Raw genomic sequence first — 22,051 nt, forward strand, 5'->3', positions numbered from 1 at the left:
CGCTCATTCTGGATCAGCTGTCATAATTACTTTGGTAATTAGCAACAAATTGTACTTGACCGCTCTACTTAGGATGTGGATACTAGGCTTTGACCGCTAATAGTTGGCGCCAGCGGCAAAAAGTACAGACAACAACCTTTAGAACATTCAGTTTCTTCCACTGGCCGCCGAGCGACGACACTGTTGTTTGTATTCCTTCCACTGATCGCGGTACGCTGGATTCTCAAATTTCTCAAACTTTCAACACAAGCGCATAGAAGAATGGTAGTCGGAGAACTGTCAAAACGTATGGAAAATAATGAAAAACGTAAATTACTTGAATCAGGAAAAAAAATAGTGATTAGAAATCAAGTGTAAAGTGAATACATAACTTTTTGTGTTTAGTTCATCTTCCGTGGTGCTTTCTTTGCTTCAGGATTTCGTTTTTACTACCACTGAAAAAGAGCCATCTATTGCATTTTCAGTTTTGAATATCGCCCTATTGGCTTGTTTATTTTCAACTGCGTACTGCGATCAGAAAAAGGCGCTTCCTTGATCGATCCCTCGGAGGAATCTGCCATGCATCAAGAAAGGCCACGAAATTACTTGTCAGCAGCGAATCAGGCTTTAGGAGTATCCTGTTTTTACATATTCTGATTCTACGTTAAAAACTAAGGGCAACTTCACCGGTGGTCCAAATCACGCGTTGGTTCCAAATTTTTGGACCACGTTCAAAATTGGAGCTTGCACCGGTGCTGCAAATAATGTTCCAATAGAGTGCCTGTAAACAAGAGTGACGTCATGTTCCAGTTTTGACAGGTCTCCTGCTCGATTGGAACGCGGATTTGTATGGAAATGACAGTTCGCCGCTGTTCCAATTTTGATATTGACGCCACTCTTATCTAGATCCACTCTGGTTCCAATTTTATTTTATACCAGTTTTTTGGTCTATTTTTTGGAACAGCTGCGTGTTCTATTCTTGGTCGGATTTGGACCAAGATTTGTGCTGTTCCAAATCTGGTTTGACAAATGTTTGTTTATCAGTTCGGATGTTTCTCGCTGAAACAGTCACCGTCTTTAATTCCTACTCATTTGAGGTAAGTAAAAATAGGAACAATATTTAATTGCTGCTGTTTTTTTTTTTAATAATATTTATTCCCCCTCCCGCAATAGATCTGATTCGGGAATTCGTGTTCCGGGAGGACCAGCGAGGTGGCGTATCAGTAGCAGTATCAGAAGCAACCCAAGTAACCGTACAGCCAAAGACAAATTACAAGTGCATCAAGTACGTTGAGATGATCCGTTGCAAGTGTGCACTTTATCACACTTTTTCTGCACTCTTCAAATTTTGCAATAGTCCAATTTGGGGTGAAGTGCGCAATAAGTTGGTGGACACGACTGCACTTACAAGTTTACCGCAGCTGTAGATTTTTTGCTGTTGAGATTTTGTTTTGTTTTCATTGTGTGGGGCTAAAACAGTTGCTCATTTGCACGCTTTATCTATCGTCTCGATTTAATCTAAAGTTTGGTAAAGTCAAACTAATATTTATAGATAAAAATAATCAATGTATTTGGTTGTTTGAAGAGCTGTCAAACGCAAAAACCATGTTTTTATTGTTTCAAACAAGATTTTTGTTGAATTTAAACCAAGAAGCGCTCAAAAAAAAACAACTTGAAATTCTAGGTTGTTTAAAATAACGTATTATATTAAAATAAACTAGAGGTTTGTTTGTGCAAATTTTGGTTGAAATGAAGTTATATTTCAATACAGAGTCAGAATTAGGGCGAATGTGAACACTAATACTTTGTCAGTAAAATTGGTTTGAAGTTCAACGGATATAATTTCAATTCTATATTATGTTTCCGATCGGTTTAATCGCATGATGCATTTTTGTATGATCCATTACAATATTACTTTTGTAACAAACCATTTGATTTATTTTCATATTATAAACAACATGTTAAAATAAATAAAAAAGCATCATGCGCCATTCATCAAAATTGAGGATTGTTGCGCCCCTCGGTTTTTCGTCTTCTTCAGTTTGACAGCAGCGATTGCGCCTTTTGACCTCGTCCTTCTAGTTTACCTATCATCAGCTTCGCCGTTTTGCTACGCTCTTTCACACGAACCTTCTTCACTATCGACCTTCTGCACACTCAGTTTTAAATGCGCCCTGCTGTCACACTCAATCGCAAAAGCGCCCGGTTACCGCAGGGGGGGAAGATGGGCGAAATTGACATCAGAGTTCGTATCGAAGGAAAATATCAAATGCGCCTTTATGTTTTTCTCACTTATTTCGTGAAAAACGTTATTTTTAAGAAACAGATGTACATTATATGATTGTAATTTATCAAATAAACTGTTAGGTGAATAAAACTCAATTTGTTTACATTTGTCAGTTAGGCCGTTGTTCTGGTACTGTATTGATTTGGTCTAAGTAAACAAGTACTCCGCACATCCCCGCACTGCCCTATAAAATCGCGGGCCCGACCCGATGCAATTCTGTACTAAAAACTGCATCACCCGCTGTCATCATTTTGACACTTTTCTCGTTACGTGCCCACCTAATCAAAGTGGAAAAAAGTAAAGAAAAAGAACGACAGTGAAAATTATCTCTGACGAGACAAAAATTCATATTTTTGCAATTAAACCGCGTTTCATTGCGTCCAAAGTGTGCACCTTCGGTAGCGGGACGTACAATTCGCGCGAGAAGAGTGAAATATCGCCGTGGCGTGTGAATTACGGGCGTTTTTCCGGTGAATAATGTTCCAAGTAAGATTCCGTCGCGAGTGAGAATTTTCCAGCTTTCATCATTTACAATCATCAGCCGTCATCAGTTCAGTGTTGCCCCACCTGCGTTGCTCCATCATCGTCGTCCAATAAACAGTCCCCCAAAAGAGCTGCCTGCGGCCTGGCCACCTACTTGTGACTCCCATCAGAAGGGTGTCAGTGCTTGCGGATATTGCTTCGGGAGTCGTTTCCCTTTCGACGATGTTGGCCCAGATTTAAGGCGACGACTGCACAGTGGGAATTATGCGTGTGAAATACTGACGGATCAGTCATCGGTTTATGAATTTGGCTTAAGAAGTGCTATCAAAGTTGAATGCGGGTTTCGCATAAGAAAAGAAGTATTTGCAATAAACGCAGGGCTGGTAGCAGGTATCTTTTTGAAGATTTGGTTACTATTATGTGCGGCGCCAGTTACTTCAAATTGTTTTAGTGTCCTTGTATTCTTGGTTGTTCAAAGAATGATCGCGCAGAAGACACCGAAACGATTTCAAACAACTGCGACGATCTACAGGCATTTTCAGTAGACCTCAGGCCGTATATACACAAAAATCGATGAGGTGGTAGCAAATTTTATGAATCATTTTTAAAGATGTATTTAAAAATATTCAAAGTTAGTCAAAACCTGGAAGGGAAAAACCAAGTCGAGATCCTGCTGTCACGAAATGTCACTAAGCCGGGATCGTAAACAATAGACAAACATGATAAAAGTGCATAATAGATTAAAACATATTTTCATATTTCATCATATTTCATGACAAAAATCGAATGAGAATCAATTCAAAAGTAATGTAAAAAAATAACATCTTTCATTCTGATTGAATACAACGTATTGAAATACGCATATTTTTCCATTTTCCAATAAAAATAAAAATTGATTGCATAGAAAATTGCCCTTTTTTCATGTTTGTCCAGAACGGTCCAAGGTACAGAACAAAACTATAGTCGAGATTTACACAAAAACTAAGCAAAATAATAAAACAAAAAATATATTCAAATTTTTATGCTTGGGATTTAGAGTTAAATCGAATTAGAATAACATTAACTAATGTGGGTAAAAAAATTGTATGCGTCCTTATCTTTATTATCGAGATTTTTAACCTCAGGATTAGAAAACAACCCGTTTTCTGGCAATCTAAAAGATTTATAAATATGCCTGTTGTGTGCAGTATAATACATATGTGTACAAATTAAAACATGTATGAATTCCTAAATATTTTTTTCTGGAATCCCCACAAAAATATTTCAAGAAATCTTTTCCACAAACCCTGCAAGATTAGGGGGTCCGTAACCTTGAGGTTACGCTTTCGCCTCATAAGCGGAAGGTTCGACTCCCAGCCCCTCTACAAAAAAAACCCGTCCAGCCACCAAAAGAGCACTCTCCTACCTGCTCGGTGTGAGAGTAGAAGAGAGTGAAAGTAGATATAAATAGAGATTAGTAAAAAATAGATCTGTATCGGTAAAGTAGCTACAGATGAACTATGATACCGGCACAGTGGTGGCCACGAACACAGAGTGCCTTTCAAGTAAATATGAGGAAAAAAAACCCTGCAAGAATTCTTGAAGAAATTGCTGGTCAAAAATCCCTGTCAGAATTCATTTAAGAGTTCTCTTAGAAGGGACTCATCTTATTCCTTCCTGCAGAGAGTGAAAAAATCATCTTGCCGTTGCTGAACGTTCTGAATGAAAATGCTTGAGTAATTCTAGCTAGAAACTGTTGAGAGTTTCCTTGGGGGATTCACCTTAAATGGTTTTGGGATAAATTCTAGAAATAGTTTCGTTGGAAAGCACTAGTAAAGTTCATACAGAAATGCAGAAATGACACAGTCTACTGGAGAAAATTCTTTGAAGGAATTTTAGAATCTTAGGAGAAGTTTTTGCAGAATCCGCTGGAAGAACTCTGACCGAAGACACCGATGAAACCTTTAAAGAATTTGAGAAATCTACTAAAGAATTCCTTGCTCAGAAGAACTTAAGGAACTTAAGGAAACTCAGAACTCCAAAAGGATTACCAGAAGAAATTCCAGCTCACAATAGCATTACCGTAAGTAGCAAGGAATGGATGAATCTTAAGAGCATTCCTTACAAGAAAATCGTGGCATTTTTTTAATCAATACCAGGAGCAACGCATTAAGCAATACGTGGAAAAATACTCAGGGGAATCACTGGAGGAGTTCCTGGAGTGAACGAATCACTTGAGAAAATTCAACAAGAATCACTAGCAGAATTCCTTAATCCTTGAATCCTTGAAGGAATACTTGAAAAAAAAAAATCCAAAACATACCAGGGTGTCTACTACCAGTAAAAATTTGGAATTCTCAGGGAATTTCAACCACAATCAGGGAAATAATTTTGATTTAGTAATACATGGTAGAATATGTCCTTTTTGTGACACAAAATCATCGTAACTTGCGGTGCTCTGTCGTTCAATTTTTTAGTCATTTTTATATAATAAGCATAATACATTATCTGATCTCTGATCTGAATAGAAATGGTCTCTGTTAAGCTGGGTACGGCGAGTGAGCCTTCAAATAAACGAATTAAAAAAAGAAATAACACGTGTTTAGACAATTATGTAGAATTTAAGTTTGCTATATTGGTAAAGGCAAGCACAGTTTTCAGTCCCAGTTGGGTATTGTTCATGAGCATATGAAAAAAAAGCTTTAGGAATCTTTTTGCACACATCTTTTCAGAGTCTGTTTAACTATTTTAATCAAAATGGTCTTTAAAGTTTTTTTTTTTGTTCTAAGTATTGTACATTTCGCACCTTATCGGACGCGACAATTTGTAATCGTCGCCAGCCAACCAGCACCGCGAATTTGACGTTTCACCAGTCCTACTAACACAACGGCAAAGCACCTCCTTTGATTCGTTTGCTAGCGACGATTTTGTCGGTTGGTTTGGAAGTTGGCGGCACGTTTTGTTGTCCATGAAACAGACAATAACCTGCTCGCCGTGAATCCTGGAGCAAAATTCTAGAGGTTTCAGAGAAGCCTTCATAGACTATTATTTTTCCACAAGTTCTTAATAATGTTTTTCTCAGATCTCGAGGAATGTTTCAGGAATTCTAGTGATTTCTCCTTCAAGGACGCTACAATCGAATTCTCAAAGGATTCTTAGAGGAATTTCTTCAGAATTTGGTTCAGAAAATCCTAGCGATTATCCCAGGATTTCCTCCAAATATTATTTCACTGATTATTTCAGTGATTTTTCCAGTTGTTACTTCTAAGAGATTTTCCACAGATGATACAGGAGTTCTTTCACAAAGGTTTAATTTATAGGTGAATTTTTGAAAAAAAAAACTCGTTTCGAAATTTTCCCAAAGAAAATATACAATTATTCATAGGCAGATTTTTTTCAGGCATTTCCAAAAGGATTATTTCAAAAAATATCTATGATTACTCGCAGGAATTGCTCCAATAATTCCTTCAGGCATTATTCGATGAAATCTATAGTAAACTTTCCCAATCTCTATAAATTTAACCTGGTATTCCTCATTAACTTTTTTAACAAGTTCATTCCCCAGAAATTTTTCTCAGAATTTCATCAACATACTATTGCAAAGGTTCAAACATTTCTGGAATAATTTTACAATCCTCATTTCTGGAATCTTCACAATTTCATTCATAGTTATATATTACAGAAATTATTACAGTTACAGTCTGTGGAAAGAATTTAATCAAGAATCCAGGACAGGAGTTCTTTTAGAGATCATCGTTAGAATTCATCAATGCATAGAACTAACACAGGTTTCATCAGGGATAAATATGAAAAATTCCTTGGAGACATCTCTAAATGAATGATAGGAAAAATTCTATCATGACTTCATTGACAAATTTAAAAAAGGAGGAATTTCTGAAAAAAATGTTGAAATCTTGAAGATGCTCTAAACGGAAATGTTCCACAAAGTCTTAGGAAAATCAATGGATAATTTTTTGGAGAACTTTGAACTTCCTTGAAAAACGAAACAATCTTCGGATGGATTCCTGACCCTTATAAAAATCAGAATTGTATTCATGAAGATATCTAAAACGAAGCTGCACGAGAGTGGACAGTTGTTTTTAAAACTTCGACATAGGCGAACCGATGAATCTCCGAGACAACCACTTAACCAGGGAACCGAGACCGGATGAAAAAACTTTCTTTAACGTTTCAAAGATCTATTTACATGTCTTTAGTTTAATCAAATTCAGTTTGCTTAAAATTTGCCACGACACGTCTTGACTCGATGGAAGCACGGCGAACAAAGATGTCTTCCAATCACGGGTAGTAAAATCCTCGGCTGGTTGCATCAATTCAAGGATGGAAATCTAGTGATCATGACAAAATCAATGATGCATCGCGGTTGTTCTTTATCATGCGAGCATAGCAACAACGATAAACCATTAGTCGTCAAGTCATATCAACAAACTCCGCTCATCGAAAAATGAATCGCTCGGCGTGTGTGTCAACGATCAATTGTTCGCAAAGCAAAGTCATAACTTTTGGAGGATTTTTACGCTTTTATTCCGCGATCTGCCTTCTGGTATGTCATTTTAGATCCGAAAATCAATCGGGTATGGTTTGGGCGAAAAAATAGGCCGTGGATGCGTTCTGATTCATGTTAATCGCGACTTGTTACAATATCCGACAAACGATTTGTCCCGCGACAAACAGTGCATCGGATGTACCATATATCCTTACTATGCTCGCGTGATGAGCTGTTCAAATCATACTTCTGCAAGAGCGACGGCCATCTTGGACCATTCGAATACTATGTTGTTAGTCGCTAGAGGCGATTTATTTCCATCCTTGTGCATCATACGATGTCCTTTCGTGCATCACGCAACTCAGCAGGCTGCGGCTAGGCGCTGCACTCACAAAATACTCATTCGGGGCGAACGGCTTTAAAAGAAGCCCTTGGAAGAATATCTTAGAAAATTCGTGAAAATCATTAATATAACTCCTGAAAAGATCTTTGGAGTAATCTGTGAAAGAAAACTACAGCTAAACTAGCAGCTATAGCGTAACGGTCGTTATTTGGTCCCCCTAAAGAAATGATTTTAGTTGTTTTTCCCAATTATTTAATTGAACAGCGTAACAAAGTCAAAAAATTTGCCAAAATGCCCATGAGGTCATGTAGGATCTAAAAAACATCGGAAATAATTTAATTGTGAAGCATTGTTTTTCATTATTTTGGTCACACCAATACATTTTGGACCCTCAAAGTATATATTTTGGACACCCGGCATTTTTTATCGTTTGGCGACAAAGTCCACGATACTTGTTGTATAATAGGCCTTTTCATGTGACAGATCCGTCTATGCATTTGTTTACATCGGTGAAGGACCGGTGCTAACACGAGCCTGTCAGTTTCATAGAAGAACTGTCAAAGTGCTTCCCGATCAGCTGATTTGAGACGTCATGTGAATAGGCCTATATGCTCTCCCCATAGTCTAATCAATCGATTGACAATGGAAAACAGAAGAAATTCTACGCTTTTAGTTAAAAAAAAAAGTTTTTGTTTAGGTTTGAAAAATTTCTGATGGCTCAATTTCTGTGTGTAACGTGTTGTAACGGTTGCATGGATGAACCGATTAAAATCAATTAATTTCAGATAAAGTAAACACATTTTCCAAAATATATTGGTTACCCTACTTGTCGTAACTTTACGAGGAATTCCAAATAAAAAGACTTAAAACTATTATCATAGAAATGTCTGTTCAAATGAGAAATTAAACTCTCATGTCGTGATTCTTGCAAGCTTTCTTTTTGTTTGTTGTTTTTCAGGTAATATATCTCTTGTTTTTATTTCTAAGACGGTCAGTCACTATAACAGCCCTGATATCTTTGAGACATCATCTATGAAAATATACAAAACGAATCAAGAAATGTTTTTGAAGGAAATCTAGGAGGAATCTTTTAAACGTGAATATTAATCGAAGCCACACCATATAGAGAAAACTTATTCAATCTGAAACTTATAACTGTGCAGCTTCGATGCACCTGGGAAAACGAATTTCTAGAGAAACGCCCAGAGGAATGGTTAGAAATACATGTGAAGCTTAGACTTGAGCTTGATTGGCCGCCCGTGATTGCTACTCCAGTATCGCCATATCAGCTGCACTTACACAAGGAACCAACCATATGATTGCTTGGGACTAACAGACACCCTCAGTGTATAAGTGCTGGAGATCTTTTATTTTAAGGCAACAATGGTGCCTGCCACTTCAGAATGCACACCAACTCCTTTAGATTTTCCTGGAGAAGTACTCGAATACTGAACCCCGAAGGAAATCAACCGGAAGATTGGAGAATCCGTACAATTTGTCAGAGAACCGTTAGGAACTATCGGCGAACTTGAAGAATCCGCAAAAGGAATTGCTAAAGAAATTTTAGATGGAATCTAGAGAAATTTGTAGAAGAGCTAAGAGCCAAGTGATGTTTGGCAAAATTGTTGGAATCACAGGAATCATTTCAGCATGAATTTATTTTCATAGAGGAATTACTGGAAATCCTCCATGAGGCATCTTCGGAATGAACTCTGGAAGGATTCAAGAAGGTAGATATATATCTATAGGTTTCTCCAGTAGTTCGAACACGGACGAATCCATTCAGTCTTTTCCATATAAATGCATCGCATGTAAATTCTTCATTATATCTCAATGGATCATTGAAATAACCAAAACAACCGCTATAAAAAGCATAGATTGCGCCACCGTAGTCTTGCGCGTTTAACAGAACAGCACAATGCTAAATCTTATGTACGGTGTAGCCGTTATATTGATGCGGCGAGTACCGAATAAAAAACACCATCAACGATTCATTAAGGGTTCCATTATGAAATGCTTCAACTTATTATCCGGAAGAATTATTTTCCGCAAGTTTTTCCTGGGAATCCGTCCGAATTATATCAGGGATGCACAGTATTATTTTTCATTAGTCTTCCACAAATTGAGAAATCCTGCAGAATTTCCTCTATGATCCTTTATTGTACGAGTTCATCAGAGATTACGTTAGGATGTATTCCTCCAAGGATTTTTCATTGATTTCGCCAATTATTTTTTTGACAATTTTATGTTTCTGTAAGAATATAGAACAATTTAAAGTTTCTGTAACAATATAAAAAAAAGAAATCTCAAGGAATTTCTAAATCAATCTGTAGCGTAATTTCAGGAGATATCCATGAAGAAATTATTCGTTGAGTTGACTACTGAACAAAAATTTAGGAGTAGACTACTAGAACAATCCCTGGAGGATTGTAGAATTCTTTTGAAGTACTGAAGAACTGGTGTATAAATCTTTTGAGAAATTATTGAAGAAAGCTACACTCCCGTGCATAAGTTTGGGTTCACCCCCTTAAAAACATGCAAAAGTGTTCAGTCCATATCTCTGTGATTACACGTCCAATTGAAAGCCTTAAAGCCGCATTCGAAAGGCAAAGAGTTATTCTTACTTCGTATGTATTTTTCCAAAAACATTTTTTGAATTTTGTTTACTAAATTTTTACTTAAAGTTGTGACATTTTTCAAAAAACACACTGAAAAATCATATCTAATTTCCTCAGCATTGTATCGACCAAAATTTTAAATCAAAGTGTCATTAGAATCGTAATTCTATATTCTTCGAAGAGACCCCTCAAAATTTTGGCGGAAAAATCTGGAAAGTATTCAAAATCAATGAAACAGTCAGTCAAGTCATCGTGCAAAAGTTTGGGTTCACCCCTCAGTATAGCGTATCGTGCAAAAGTTTGGGTTCACCAGAACTTACTTAAATCTGTGAAATCTTAAACCAATCATGTACGCGCCATTATTTGCGCTCAAAAAAGCTTTAAACTATTGAAATCGGTTGAAAAATGACAGAGATATTGACAAAAATGATGTGCGTGCGGCTCAGGTGAACCCAAACTTTTGCACGATTTGCATCATACTGAGGGGTGAACCCAAACTTTTGCACGATGACTTGACTGACTGTTTGATTAATTTTGAATACTTTCCAGATTTTTCCGCCAAAATTTCGTGGAGTCTCTTCAAAGAATATAAGATTACGATTCTAATGACACTTTGATTTAAAATTTTGGTCAATCCAATGCTGAGGAAATTAGATTAAATTTTTCAATGTGTTTTTTGAAAAATGTAGCAATTTTAAGTAAACATTTGTTATACAAAATTCAAAAAATGTTTTTGGAAAAATTCATACGAAGTAAGAATAACTCTTTGCCTTTCGAATGCGGCTTTAAGAGTTTCAATTGAACGTGTAATCACAGAGATATGGACAGAACACTTTTGTATGTTTTTCAGGGGGTGAACCCAAACTTTTGCACGGGAGTGTATGTAGTACTTTCGGTAACCTTAAGAAAAAAAATAATGCCTAATGCAAACTTTTGGCATTGGCTAAATTAGTTTGCGATTAAATTGTTCGAGAAAACCACGAGGACCCTCACTTGGTTTTCGCGGCACCCCAACCTTTGGGAGGTTTACTTTTTCGTTTACCTTCAAGAGAGCAGCAACAAGCTGATGCGTCGCGAAAAGCAAGTTTGGGAAGGGCTGCACGAACAAAGTGCACAGAAGTGCCTCTGTTTTTTTTCAGAAATTACTCTAATTATTTCTTAATAAATTCCATGGCAACCCCTTGGAACACATCTCTCGAAAAAAAATCCTGAAAAAATATTTCGAGGATTTTGTTTGGAAAATATCTTGAACAACTGTTTCTTGAAAGTATCTTTAAAAAAAATCCTAGTTGAATTCTGAAGAAAATCCTGAACGATCGTTTTGTAAGAAATATTAGAAATTATTTGTAGGCATCTCTAGAAAAATTACTCCTTAAATTCCTAAATATGAAATCTTGCATGAAACTCTAGAGCGATGAAAGAATCAATGAAATAATTTCTGAAGGAAATAGAGGACGGACCTGGTGTAGTGGTTAGAACACACGTCTCTCACGCCGAGGACCTGGGATCGAATCCCATCCCCAAGATAGTCATTCATGACGTTGAAAGTTAACGACTTCCTTTGGATGGGAAGTGAAGCCGTTGGTCCCGAGATGAACTAGACCAGGGCTAAAAGTCTCGTTAATAGAGACAAAAAATCTGGAGTGTATAGGACTTTTATGAGAAATTTATAACATAATCTTATAGGTGTTCACGAATATCATGGTGGAATTTATGGAGTAATTTCTGGGTTTATTCTTGGGAATTATTAAGATTGAAAACATTCATCTAGTAATACGAGCAGTGATAAGGTACCGTGGGGCAAGTGGGTAAACGGGGTAAGTGAAAACAATTGATATATTTTACTGAATATGTGAATTAACGTTTTGAACTCATGCGTAAACCTTTGAGGCCATTGAGAACATTACGACGGGCAAGAGATTTCTGAGATTTTTCAGCCATTATTGCATAATAGAGCGAAAAATTGTTAACCTGTCAACTGTTACTCCGTAACAAATTGGCGGCGTACAATCTTATTTTAATATTTTCAGTGGAAAAAAGGTGCGGAAAATAATTTCCTGCACCACTTCTTAGTTGTCCTCTGTGACAGTTTCAAACTGCAATAAAAAAAGTTTCAGAATTAATTCGACGAAGACCTAAAAATAACTAAATTTAAACACCGTCAATTTTCTTATCAGGTAGGGCAAGTGAAAAGTTTATCATTAGAGATTGAATTTATGTTTTCTCTTTAAGTAGCCATAAGTAAACATGGTTCGCAATTATCATAGAAAAACATATCGTGCTGATAATTCAAGAAACACTATACTCAAGCGTTGAAAGCTATTAGAAATCATGGAACTTCTCTAAAAGATGTTGCCAAACATTACAACATTACTATGTCTACTTCGGGCAGCCAATTAGAAGGAAGACGTTGACAGAAAGGTTGCAATATTAGAGAATACACGAAAATCTCGTGGAATGTCTATGTAAAGCTAGTTCAAAACATAAAAATGGGGTATAGGTCTATCCACATAAAAAAGATTCTAAATACGTTATTGATGGATTCCGTTTGGTTTCTCCCGAAGAGTTATCCGACGTCATATCCGACTATCTCAAAAACAAATAACGAGCGGTGGAAATTATACAGAGCAGAAATGCAATTGCTGTCCTATAATGTAAGAACTAACATTGGAAATGTTGCAGTTATAATGTTGTCGAATCATTTCAACTAACATAACTGAACAGAAGAAAATTCAAATGAAAAGAATAACATTTTCTTTGTTTACAAGTTGTTTGTTTGTTCTTGTTCATTAGGAAGCCTTAACAAATGTAAAGTTAATAGAAATCGTGAATATAACTGTTTGTTTTTGAATTTATTGTTCAAAACGGTAAACTTTTCACTTGCCCCACTTTTGGGGCAAGTGAAAAGTAAAGAGACATTTTTCAAAAACTTTTTCTGTATTTTTTTCTTCAATTTTTCATAAAAATCAATTTCAGCATGCTGCTTATATTTGGTGGGAGTCATGCTAAAAAATATACACGACCTCATTTGTTTCAATTTAAAGTCTCTAGAATTTGAAGAATCTCAACTATGCGAATTCCATTACCCACTTGCCTCACGGTACCTTACTTAATGTCTTAGCACATATTTGTAATATTGAAAAAAAAACCCACAGCAATATTCTTATAAAAATACTTTTGAGAAATCCTTATAGGTATACACTATAATTTCTGATTCCTTTCTTTTTCTTGGTTTTTGTTTGGTATCTTTCTTCAAGCGTGAGATCTCTAGAGTTCCTATTTTTGAGACGCTTAGTCGCAACCAGCCCTGTGAACGTAGTGCAATTCTTTTTATAACATTGGTAGCAGTTCAAATTAAATCAAATTCGAAGTGAAAAAAAATCTGTAAGGCCCCACGAAGTATTTCGTATATTCGGAACTCAGCCCAAGATAATTCCTACTGTGCATTACACCCTGCGTAGGATGTTTAAAACAACGTCATTGTACCTTTTCGCAGTGAATAATGGCTAACAGTGCATTTGAACGGGAAGACGATACGTGAATTGGTGAATTGTTATACAATAGTGCAATCGAAGCGTAGTAAAAGTGCTGCTGAAGAGTGTGGGGGTTTGAAGTTACCTCTCCGCTTCCGCCCATCACATCCGGTGAGCGCGGGAGACACCAACCCTGTTCTACTTGAATCTGGTGGCTGCTGCTCGGATCGGTAGTTTGGGGGCAAAATTATGCCAACGATAGCCAACAGCTCTAACATTAGTAGCAGCAACAGTGGCAGTAGCAGCATTATTGCCAGTGGCACCAGCAGTGCCGCCATCAGCACCAAAACGAAGGAAATGTTCATCGTCCGGGCTCTGGAGAAGATCCTCGGCGACAAAGACATCAAGCGGTCGCACCATTCTCAGCTGAAGCGTGCCTGCGATGCGGCGTTAGGTGAGTTGGGGGTAACACGGAGGGAAGATGGGCAGCAACATTGTTAATCACACCTTGCTCCATATTGTTGCTAGTGAGGAATGAGTTACCTAGTGGGGCATGTGATTGATAAGAAGGGCACACAACAGATTGGAACTGGGGCGCATAATATCGAAGAATTGAAAGGAGGTTTATTGATTTTCGGCATTCGGCTACGTTTGGAACTTGAAGTGGCTATTATTCAGACGCACGATTTTGTGCAGTACATTTACCATATTTTCATTTTCTTTTCTCTCGTATAATCCAGCGTTATTTGCGACGTAATGTTTTAAAGCTGGTAACAGGGATCTATGTTGAGAGACGTGGGTTCGATTCTCACCGGTAGAGGATCTTTTCGTAATGGAAATTTATTTTCTCGATTTCCCAGGGCACACGTACAAATGCAATAAAAGGTCGAATGACGAAGAAAGATCTCAGTTCTCAGTTAATAAGTGTGGAAATGCTCAAACGCTTTTTTCCAAATACCCCACAGCAGTGAATCAAATTAGCATCAAAATAGACGAAAAACAAACAACAAAGCAAGCTCGTTCACAACCGTTTGTCACAACTGTTGCGGATAAAGACACAATCAAAAGCAAAATTGTCATGACAATCACAGAACGCAACATTGTTTCAAACTTTTCAACTCGCGATTAATCAGTTATTTTAAACACAAAACTAAATTTATTTTATGGATGCTGTTTGATAATGTGTCAATGTTTACCAAGACGGAGAAAGTTCTCGAAAATTGCAATGCGAAGACCAGAAAATCGCTGCGCACGTGGTGATCGATCTTTGTCATATACTGTTCAAGTGATGATAAACTCATGTTGTGGAATAAAATTGTTGCAACAATAATAGGAGGTGACAATGTCTTTATTGCTGCGTGTTGAGTGACAATTGATTCATTGCCCCACAGCGTTTATATGATTATGCTGATTTTTTATACTACACATATTATATTATTATATTATTAACACTATGGAGGATATCCCCAATGGTTGCGGAACAAGCTATTGGTTTGAATCTCTCAACTCGAATAAGGTCGCTGAATCGATATTTAGATCACACCTCCAGATATTTTTGGAGGAATTTTGAAAAAAAGAATTTCAGAACTTATTTTTTTCAATAAAGCTTTTCGAACGATTCCTCCAGGTTTTCTGACAAAGAAACCTTCAGGGACTCCTGTAGATATTCCTACGAAAATTGCTGCATGGAATCTTTCCCTCCCCTTGGTTATGCGACCTTGCTGCGATGGGAGGGCATACTCCATTAGCTCATATGATGGAAACCAAAGGCGTAACCTGTAGTGGTGGTATCACATTTTGGCATTTTTTGCTTAAAGGCGCGTCATAGTTTATATTGCTTAGACGCAATAATATCTCGGATGTGATCCAACGGACATTCTGCGTAATTGATAGAATTGATGCCCATTTCAAATAATTAATCTATTCGGTGACGATCAGTTTGCCTCTTGCTAACCTGAATGATCCGTAGCCACTCTTACTATTAGCTAGCTAGACACATCGTTATCATATTCGACGTAGGGAATATTACTCTGAGGAAAATTACTAGTAGATTTACCGAGTAGAAATAAGTGGCGACAATCTTATTTTAATATGGTTTTTACATTGCCATAACAAGAAATACCTCTTTTGTAACAACGGTATAAATAATCTGATTCCAGCTTCATTTTCGCAAAATTTACAAGTAGAAAGTAGGCGTTGTGAAGCATTGCATTTGCCACCGAAAAGTGAATCTTGTAGGAGACTGTAATAGAAGCCTAAGGTAACTTTACTCTTAAGTATTCACTATAAAATGACTATGGAAAGTAAGACACTGAGATCGATCATTAGGGTACACTTGGTAGTTTCGAGAATTTGTTGATCAGACAAGGAAAGTGACTTTTTTCTTTAAGGATATATGAACGTAAAGACCTGAAATTAACTAGAACTACTACTAAACAGCCAATTTTGTTAAGACTTGACGACAATTGACATTTAAGACTCTAATCTTACGTAAAAGACAGGAGTAATCAGAATAGCACTTAAATGACAAATAATTATTATTCAAAACCATTTCGACTAGACAGTTTTAGTAATGACACTACTACACTACTATTTCAAAAAATCTGTTGGAGCTGCTGATTTTCATTCCTTTTCTCAGAAGCAAGGGAATAAGCCATTTTACGAGACGTTCTAGTGACGTTTTCTGGCGGGCCGCTCATTGTTGTTGTCCAAAAAACTAGCATGATATCTGAATGGCGCTGGTCACATTTTTGTTGGCGATGACGTCCCCGTCTGTTTCAGCGCATGTTTCTACCCGGTTTACATGAATTACAGGTAACGTAGATGAAAAATATCTTCCCTGCCCACTGATTTAAATTCTACATGCGAAAATCAAAAACTTTGTTTCATTGCCACCAGCGCCATTGATGAATATGCTCCTTTCAAATGTAGCGCTAGAAGAAACGTAAATAAATCGGCCCGCCAGAAACTTTCAAATCTGGTAAACAAATGGAAACCATATGATTCGAAACGTCTCATAAAATGGCTTATATGGGTATTTAAAAAAAAAAAACTACCACGTCACAATACTAATAAAAAAACAGTGTTCATGTGGGCACCATACCCTAGTCCGTCTGAGTATTGGTCCTGGTAGAGGGACCGAGGGTTCAGCCTTGACAAGTTAAGCTGTCATGCAGCTCCAACTGAATACCATACAAAAAAAAAGAAAATTGCTGCATGGGATCTTTGAGAAATTCCTAAAAAAAATATAGATAGAAATCGAAGAATCGCTTAGTAATCATAATGGAGTTTCTACAACATCACGGCAATATTCAAAACTGAAATGGCAATAGATAGCTCTTTTTCAGTGGTAGTAAAACGAAATTCTGAGACAAAGGAAGCATCACCGACAAGCATTGCAGAATTCGCTCTCTTTTGAGTATAAAGCACGATCAAAGCAAGCAAAGAAAAACATCCCATCTGTTGCGGTTCGCGATCGTCATTGTATCGCAAGGTGTAACAAGTCTGATAAATGGAAGCAGCGAGCGAGAGCCCCAAAGAGAGAGCGATGATAAAATCCATTTTTCTCGCTTGTTTACCGTTGGGGATAGGTGTTTTTCTTTAATGGCACGATAAACAATCCACGAACTTCCAATAGCAATAGTGTCCCCCAGGCTTGGAGCATGTTTAAAGGGGTTTTATCATGCACTACTATCCCCCCAATCTGATCAAAGTTGTAGCAGTATACGATAAACAGTCTCTCACAATGTGCAGCATGTTATGATAGTTACAGAGAGCGATGCGTGAGAGATTCTCTCAATTTTCTCAGGATTCAATCCCTGATCACCGAAGATAAACTGAACACAAAAGGTTAAGGTGAAGGTTCATTGAGCACGTAAACATAATGTTGCCACCCACTCGAGCCACCCGCTAAAGCACCCTCTCGAGCCACCCAACAAGGCGGAGCACAATGCTATGTGCGTCGGCCAAAAATAAATCATCATGTTTCATGTATACCTCCACCAACAAAATTATGTAGGTAGTGTTACTTGCACACGTTTCATACAAAGATATTTTTGTCGATATGAATTCATCAACAACTTCATAAAAACTCAAAATCACAATTTATTTCATTTGGTAGTGAAAATATGTTTTTTGACCAAAATTATAAGCATTTTTCACACCATGGGTGTGATGTTTACTATACTCCACTGCACTGTGACGTCACGCATCAATTTTGACAGGTACTGGTCCTGCTGTTTACAGTTTGGACTTAGTACTTTTTTCGAATCATTCTTAATTTCGTGAAAGTTTGCTGCGAGGAGAGGTCAAATCCACTGCAGATACCCACGGATCGTATTATTCTATCTTCCTACCGTGGAAAATCGTCACCATCAGCATGCTGGTGATAGAAATGCGAAGATGAAACAATGATGGAAAAAACGACTAAGTCCGAAACGTAAACAACAGGACCAGCAGCTGTCAAATAAGTGAGGTTAGGCTCGTCATATGCAGCGCTCTATTTCTGGCAGTTTTCTCATCTCTTCTCTCGCTTCTCACGGACGGAGAAAGTTGCCATCAGTATGCATTTGAATTCTACAGTCAATTGTACTGTATAATATCTTATATTTATTTTTGCTGTTGAATTGCGTCGTACGTTGTTTTTCTCACGCATAAAAATGTTTTGCAACACTTGTGATATTGTACACCTTTTGAGTGTTAAGAAATTGTAAAATACGTGGTTGTAGCAAGTGTATGAATATCCAAAAAGTTTTAATTCCAAACATAAAAACTGACATCACTTCCCATCAGTGAGAGCGGCGTATCCGATTCATAAACAATGTTGGCTCAGTGAATTCGCGTTCCGGTGCTGTTTTCGAGCACAAATTGATCAATATAAGTGATTTATTGCTCCCAGGAGCATCGTGCGTGAATAATCAAAGTGTTTCAAGTATCGCATTAGATTTTTGAATTGCTACGGTGAGTAGAAATACGATTAAAAGTGAGTTTTAGAACGGGCACCGAAAAGCCAGCAAACAATATCTCGGTGCGTGAAGAAGAAGTGATTCGGAAGTGCGTGGTATTTTACAACACAAATCACAGCAATAACTACGTATTTGCATTTAAAAACTGGTGATTTGTGAAAAACATATTATGGAATGCATTCAGTTAACGCTTTACAATAAGGTTAGTAACTTCAAAGAATCAATAATAATCTCCAAAACACTGAGAGAAGTGTGGGAGGAGGGAGCGGAAAGCGAAGGGGGAAGTAAGGTGCCATATTAGAGGCCATTTTGGTACTCATGGGGATATGTCCTTAACTATCCACATTACGCTTGATTTCTAATCACTACTTTTTTGATCCAGTTTCGTAATTGCAAGTAATTTGAGTTTTCAAAAATTTTCCATACGGTTTGATAGTTCTCGTCTACCATTCTTCCATGCGCTTGTGTTGGAAGTTTGAGAAATTTGAGAACCGAGCGTAACGCGATCATTGAATGGAATACAAACATCGGTGTGTGCCCGTAACGCGGGTAGATCGCCTTTTCGAGGTGCGTTACGGGGTAAGATCTACCAAATTGTACTCTTGTTGTACCTGTTCTTGTGAATACTTATAAGTTAGGGTCGGAAGAGTATAAGAGAGTAACAAGGCATTAAGACCCACCTATTTGTACTAGATAATGAGGAGGTCGAAGTGAAAAAATGGCTCAATCAGCATCTGAGGTTGGTGTCAACTCATTAGACAATTTCTTTCCGAGTTCAAGAGTTTATCTTTCGATATCTAGGAGGGAAACGATTCCGAATCAGTGGAGCAGCAGACCTCTTAACTTCTAAAATAAGCTTTTTGTTTCAAGAAATCTAAATGTTTCATGGGATGAAACCTGTTCACAGTTTCTAAAAACGACTTTGAACCTTATAAGTAGAAGCAATAATTTGATACGCTAGAGTACCGATGCATGGTCAAAATCAGTATCATTCAACCAGCTTTGTGGCCGAACCTGATTTAGGGGCGCGCTTTTGAGAGTTTAATGGTGACAAACTGTTTTCTCCAAAATGTATAAATAGCGGTATCTTTTTCTAAAGAGGCTCTATGCAAAATGGTAAAGAATGATATTTGTATAAAAAAACGACTGCTTCATTATTTCTCAATAGTAATGGAGTAGAACGACATGCACTAAACAAAGGACACGGGAATACCACAAAAGATAAAAAAAAAACTGGTCGCAGTGGTTCATCCCGAACAGAAACAGAAAAAAAACATCAGTGTCGCCAGTGAGGGAAACTGAATGTTCGAAAGGTTTTGCCTGTACATTTTGCCACACACGCCAACTGTTAGCATTTAGGAACGATGTAAACAACCGTTACCCTATTCGTTAAAACATTCATGCAGGTGTTGCTGCCAAAGTTGCCCCCGTATTCTTCGAGGAATTCTCACAGATTTTTTCAAAAATTATTTCAAGAAAACATCCATAAGAAATTCCAAATTTTCAATCGGTTGCTTCATTTATCTATCCAGCAGATCTTCAAGATATCCCAACAAAAATTCTCAATGACTTCTCTATAAATTCGTTGAGGGTTTTCTAACGATTTCCTAGCATTTCATCCAGGCCCAGGGTGTACTAATGCATCAGACTCCTCCAAAGATTTGTAGAGTTAATTTTCCACGGATTATGTTAAAAGTTCATTAAAGCTTCTTTACTAGATAATACAGTAACATGCTAGTAATGTCACCAATAGTTCTTATACACAGTACTAACGTGTTTGGAACATTTTTCAAAGTTTCACCTCAGTAATTTCCATGTAAACCTACATTGTCTTTGGGCCACCTTGAAATCATCAACGAAAACCTGAAAATTTCACGGAAAACTATTTTTATGGTTAGGAAGATATGGGAGATTGGATTATGACACATTTTTAAACTTTGAACCGCCCTAGCTCGTTCTATAATCATTTGTTGAGAAATAATCGTCACAATTTTCTGCATGGATTCTTGAATACTTGAAAACTTCTGGAAGAATCTCTGAAAGAATTTATCTCTGGAGGAAGCAGGAATCTCTGAGATAATTTCTGGTGGTATCATTAGAGAACCATCGATACCATTACGTACCTAGCCTATCCTGTGTATCAACGTTTGTTCAAATACTCATCTGCCCTTCTAAGCCTACTTGTCCTATGTTCTATGTGAACCTTTTGGACTGCGGGACAAATATGCGTAGAACGGCAGTCATGGTCAATTGAATAGTTTATTATTAAGTTTGTTAAATTGAGCATGAGCATGAGCGTGATTGACTGCCCGAAGTTGCTACTCTGTTACTGCGAGAACAGCTGTACTTACACAGTGAATCAATAGACGCTACTCAAGATCAGTAGCATCCTCAATGTGTAAATACTGGTGCTGTCATTATTATAACAAACAATACCGGCACCGGCTGCGTCTCAATGCAGGTCAATTTGGGGCTGGGAGGAAAATGTTGACGTCCCAAGTAACCATACAACTGTATATAGTTGCATCAATATCACTTTATATGCTTCTATAAAATATGGCATATAAAGTCATACTGCATTACATGTATCATTATTGCAGTATTAAAGTGGAAAAGGGCGCTATTAAAGTGTGAATGCGGCTACATTTCCTAGCTCTATGTTGGCAATTGCTAAAGTATAGTTACTGTCTGTATCGTATAAAAGCTTTAGCCAAAGTGTACTTAATGCAAGAAAGAAAGGACCAAAAATAGAAACACAAAAATATTTTCGTTCGTTGGATGTTGCTTTTTTAGGTATGATTCATATGTGTATTTTGTTTACTTCCTTTCGCTGGGATTTAAAACCAAATTAATTGTGTGATGTTTTCAATGACTCGCCGCGCCTATCCTCCGGACCATGAATGCTGCATGTCTTGGCTGGGAAAATTGTGCAACTTCAAGCAGCGCCCTTTCGTTACCAGTGATAAATATTGTCGATTTCACTCCAAGATGGACCGTCCCAAGTGTGTAAGTTGCTTCAAAGTGTGTAAGCAGCTCAGGATTACGTCGAATCATGATGGTGTTTGTAGTACACTTATTCCTTGTGGTTCAAAAAACAAGTGTACCGAATACGTTTTAATGACCCCATGCAAGCGTGAACCCTTATCACACTTTTTTTGCACTCTACGAATTTTGTGATAGTCCAATTTGGGGTGAAGTGCGCAATAAGTAAGTGGACACGACTGTTGCACTTCCGCAAGTTTACCACGGCTGTCGCTTTTTTGCTGTTGAGATTTTGTTTTGTTTTCATTGTGTAAGGGCTAAATCTTCACGTTTTATGTATCGTTTCAGCATCTCGGAACATTGAATCGTCGATAGCCGTGTGGTGTACGCACGGGCCTATCAATCGTAAGGTTTTTGGTTCAATTCCAGGTTGTTG

The 22,051-nt window shown here is 37.4% G+C and overlaps 1 protein-coding gene across 5 annotated transcripts in view; it reads left to right on the forward strand.

Annotated features, from left to right (window-relative positions):
• The first annotated feature begins 2,536 nt into the window (after positions 1–2,536).
• The window catches only part of LOC5577114 (brefeldin A-inhibited guanine nucleotide-exchange protein 1), a 32,752-nt gene continuing 13,237 nt past the window's right edge, over positions 2,537–22,051 (forward strand). The window contains exons 1-2 of one of the 5 annotated variants that reach the window (XM_021845808.1): positions 2,537–2,816; positions 13,693–14,123. In XM_021845808.1, the coding sequence (XP_021701500.1) occupies positions 13,919–14,123 (205 nt within the window). In that variant the 5' untranslated portion in view covers positions 2,537–2,816; positions 13,693–13,918. The other 4 variants (XM_021845811.1, XM_021845807.1, XM_021845809.1 and 1 more) reach the window with 4 other exon arrangements.

This window comes from Aedes aegypti, chromosome 2 (assembly GCF_002204515.2).
Source record: "Aedes aegypti strain LVP_AGWG chromosome 2, AaegL5.0 Primary Assembly, whole genome shotgun sequence".
Classification (NCBI taxonomy): Eukaryota; Metazoa; Arthropoda; class Insecta; order Diptera; family Culicidae; genus Aedes; species Aedes aegypti.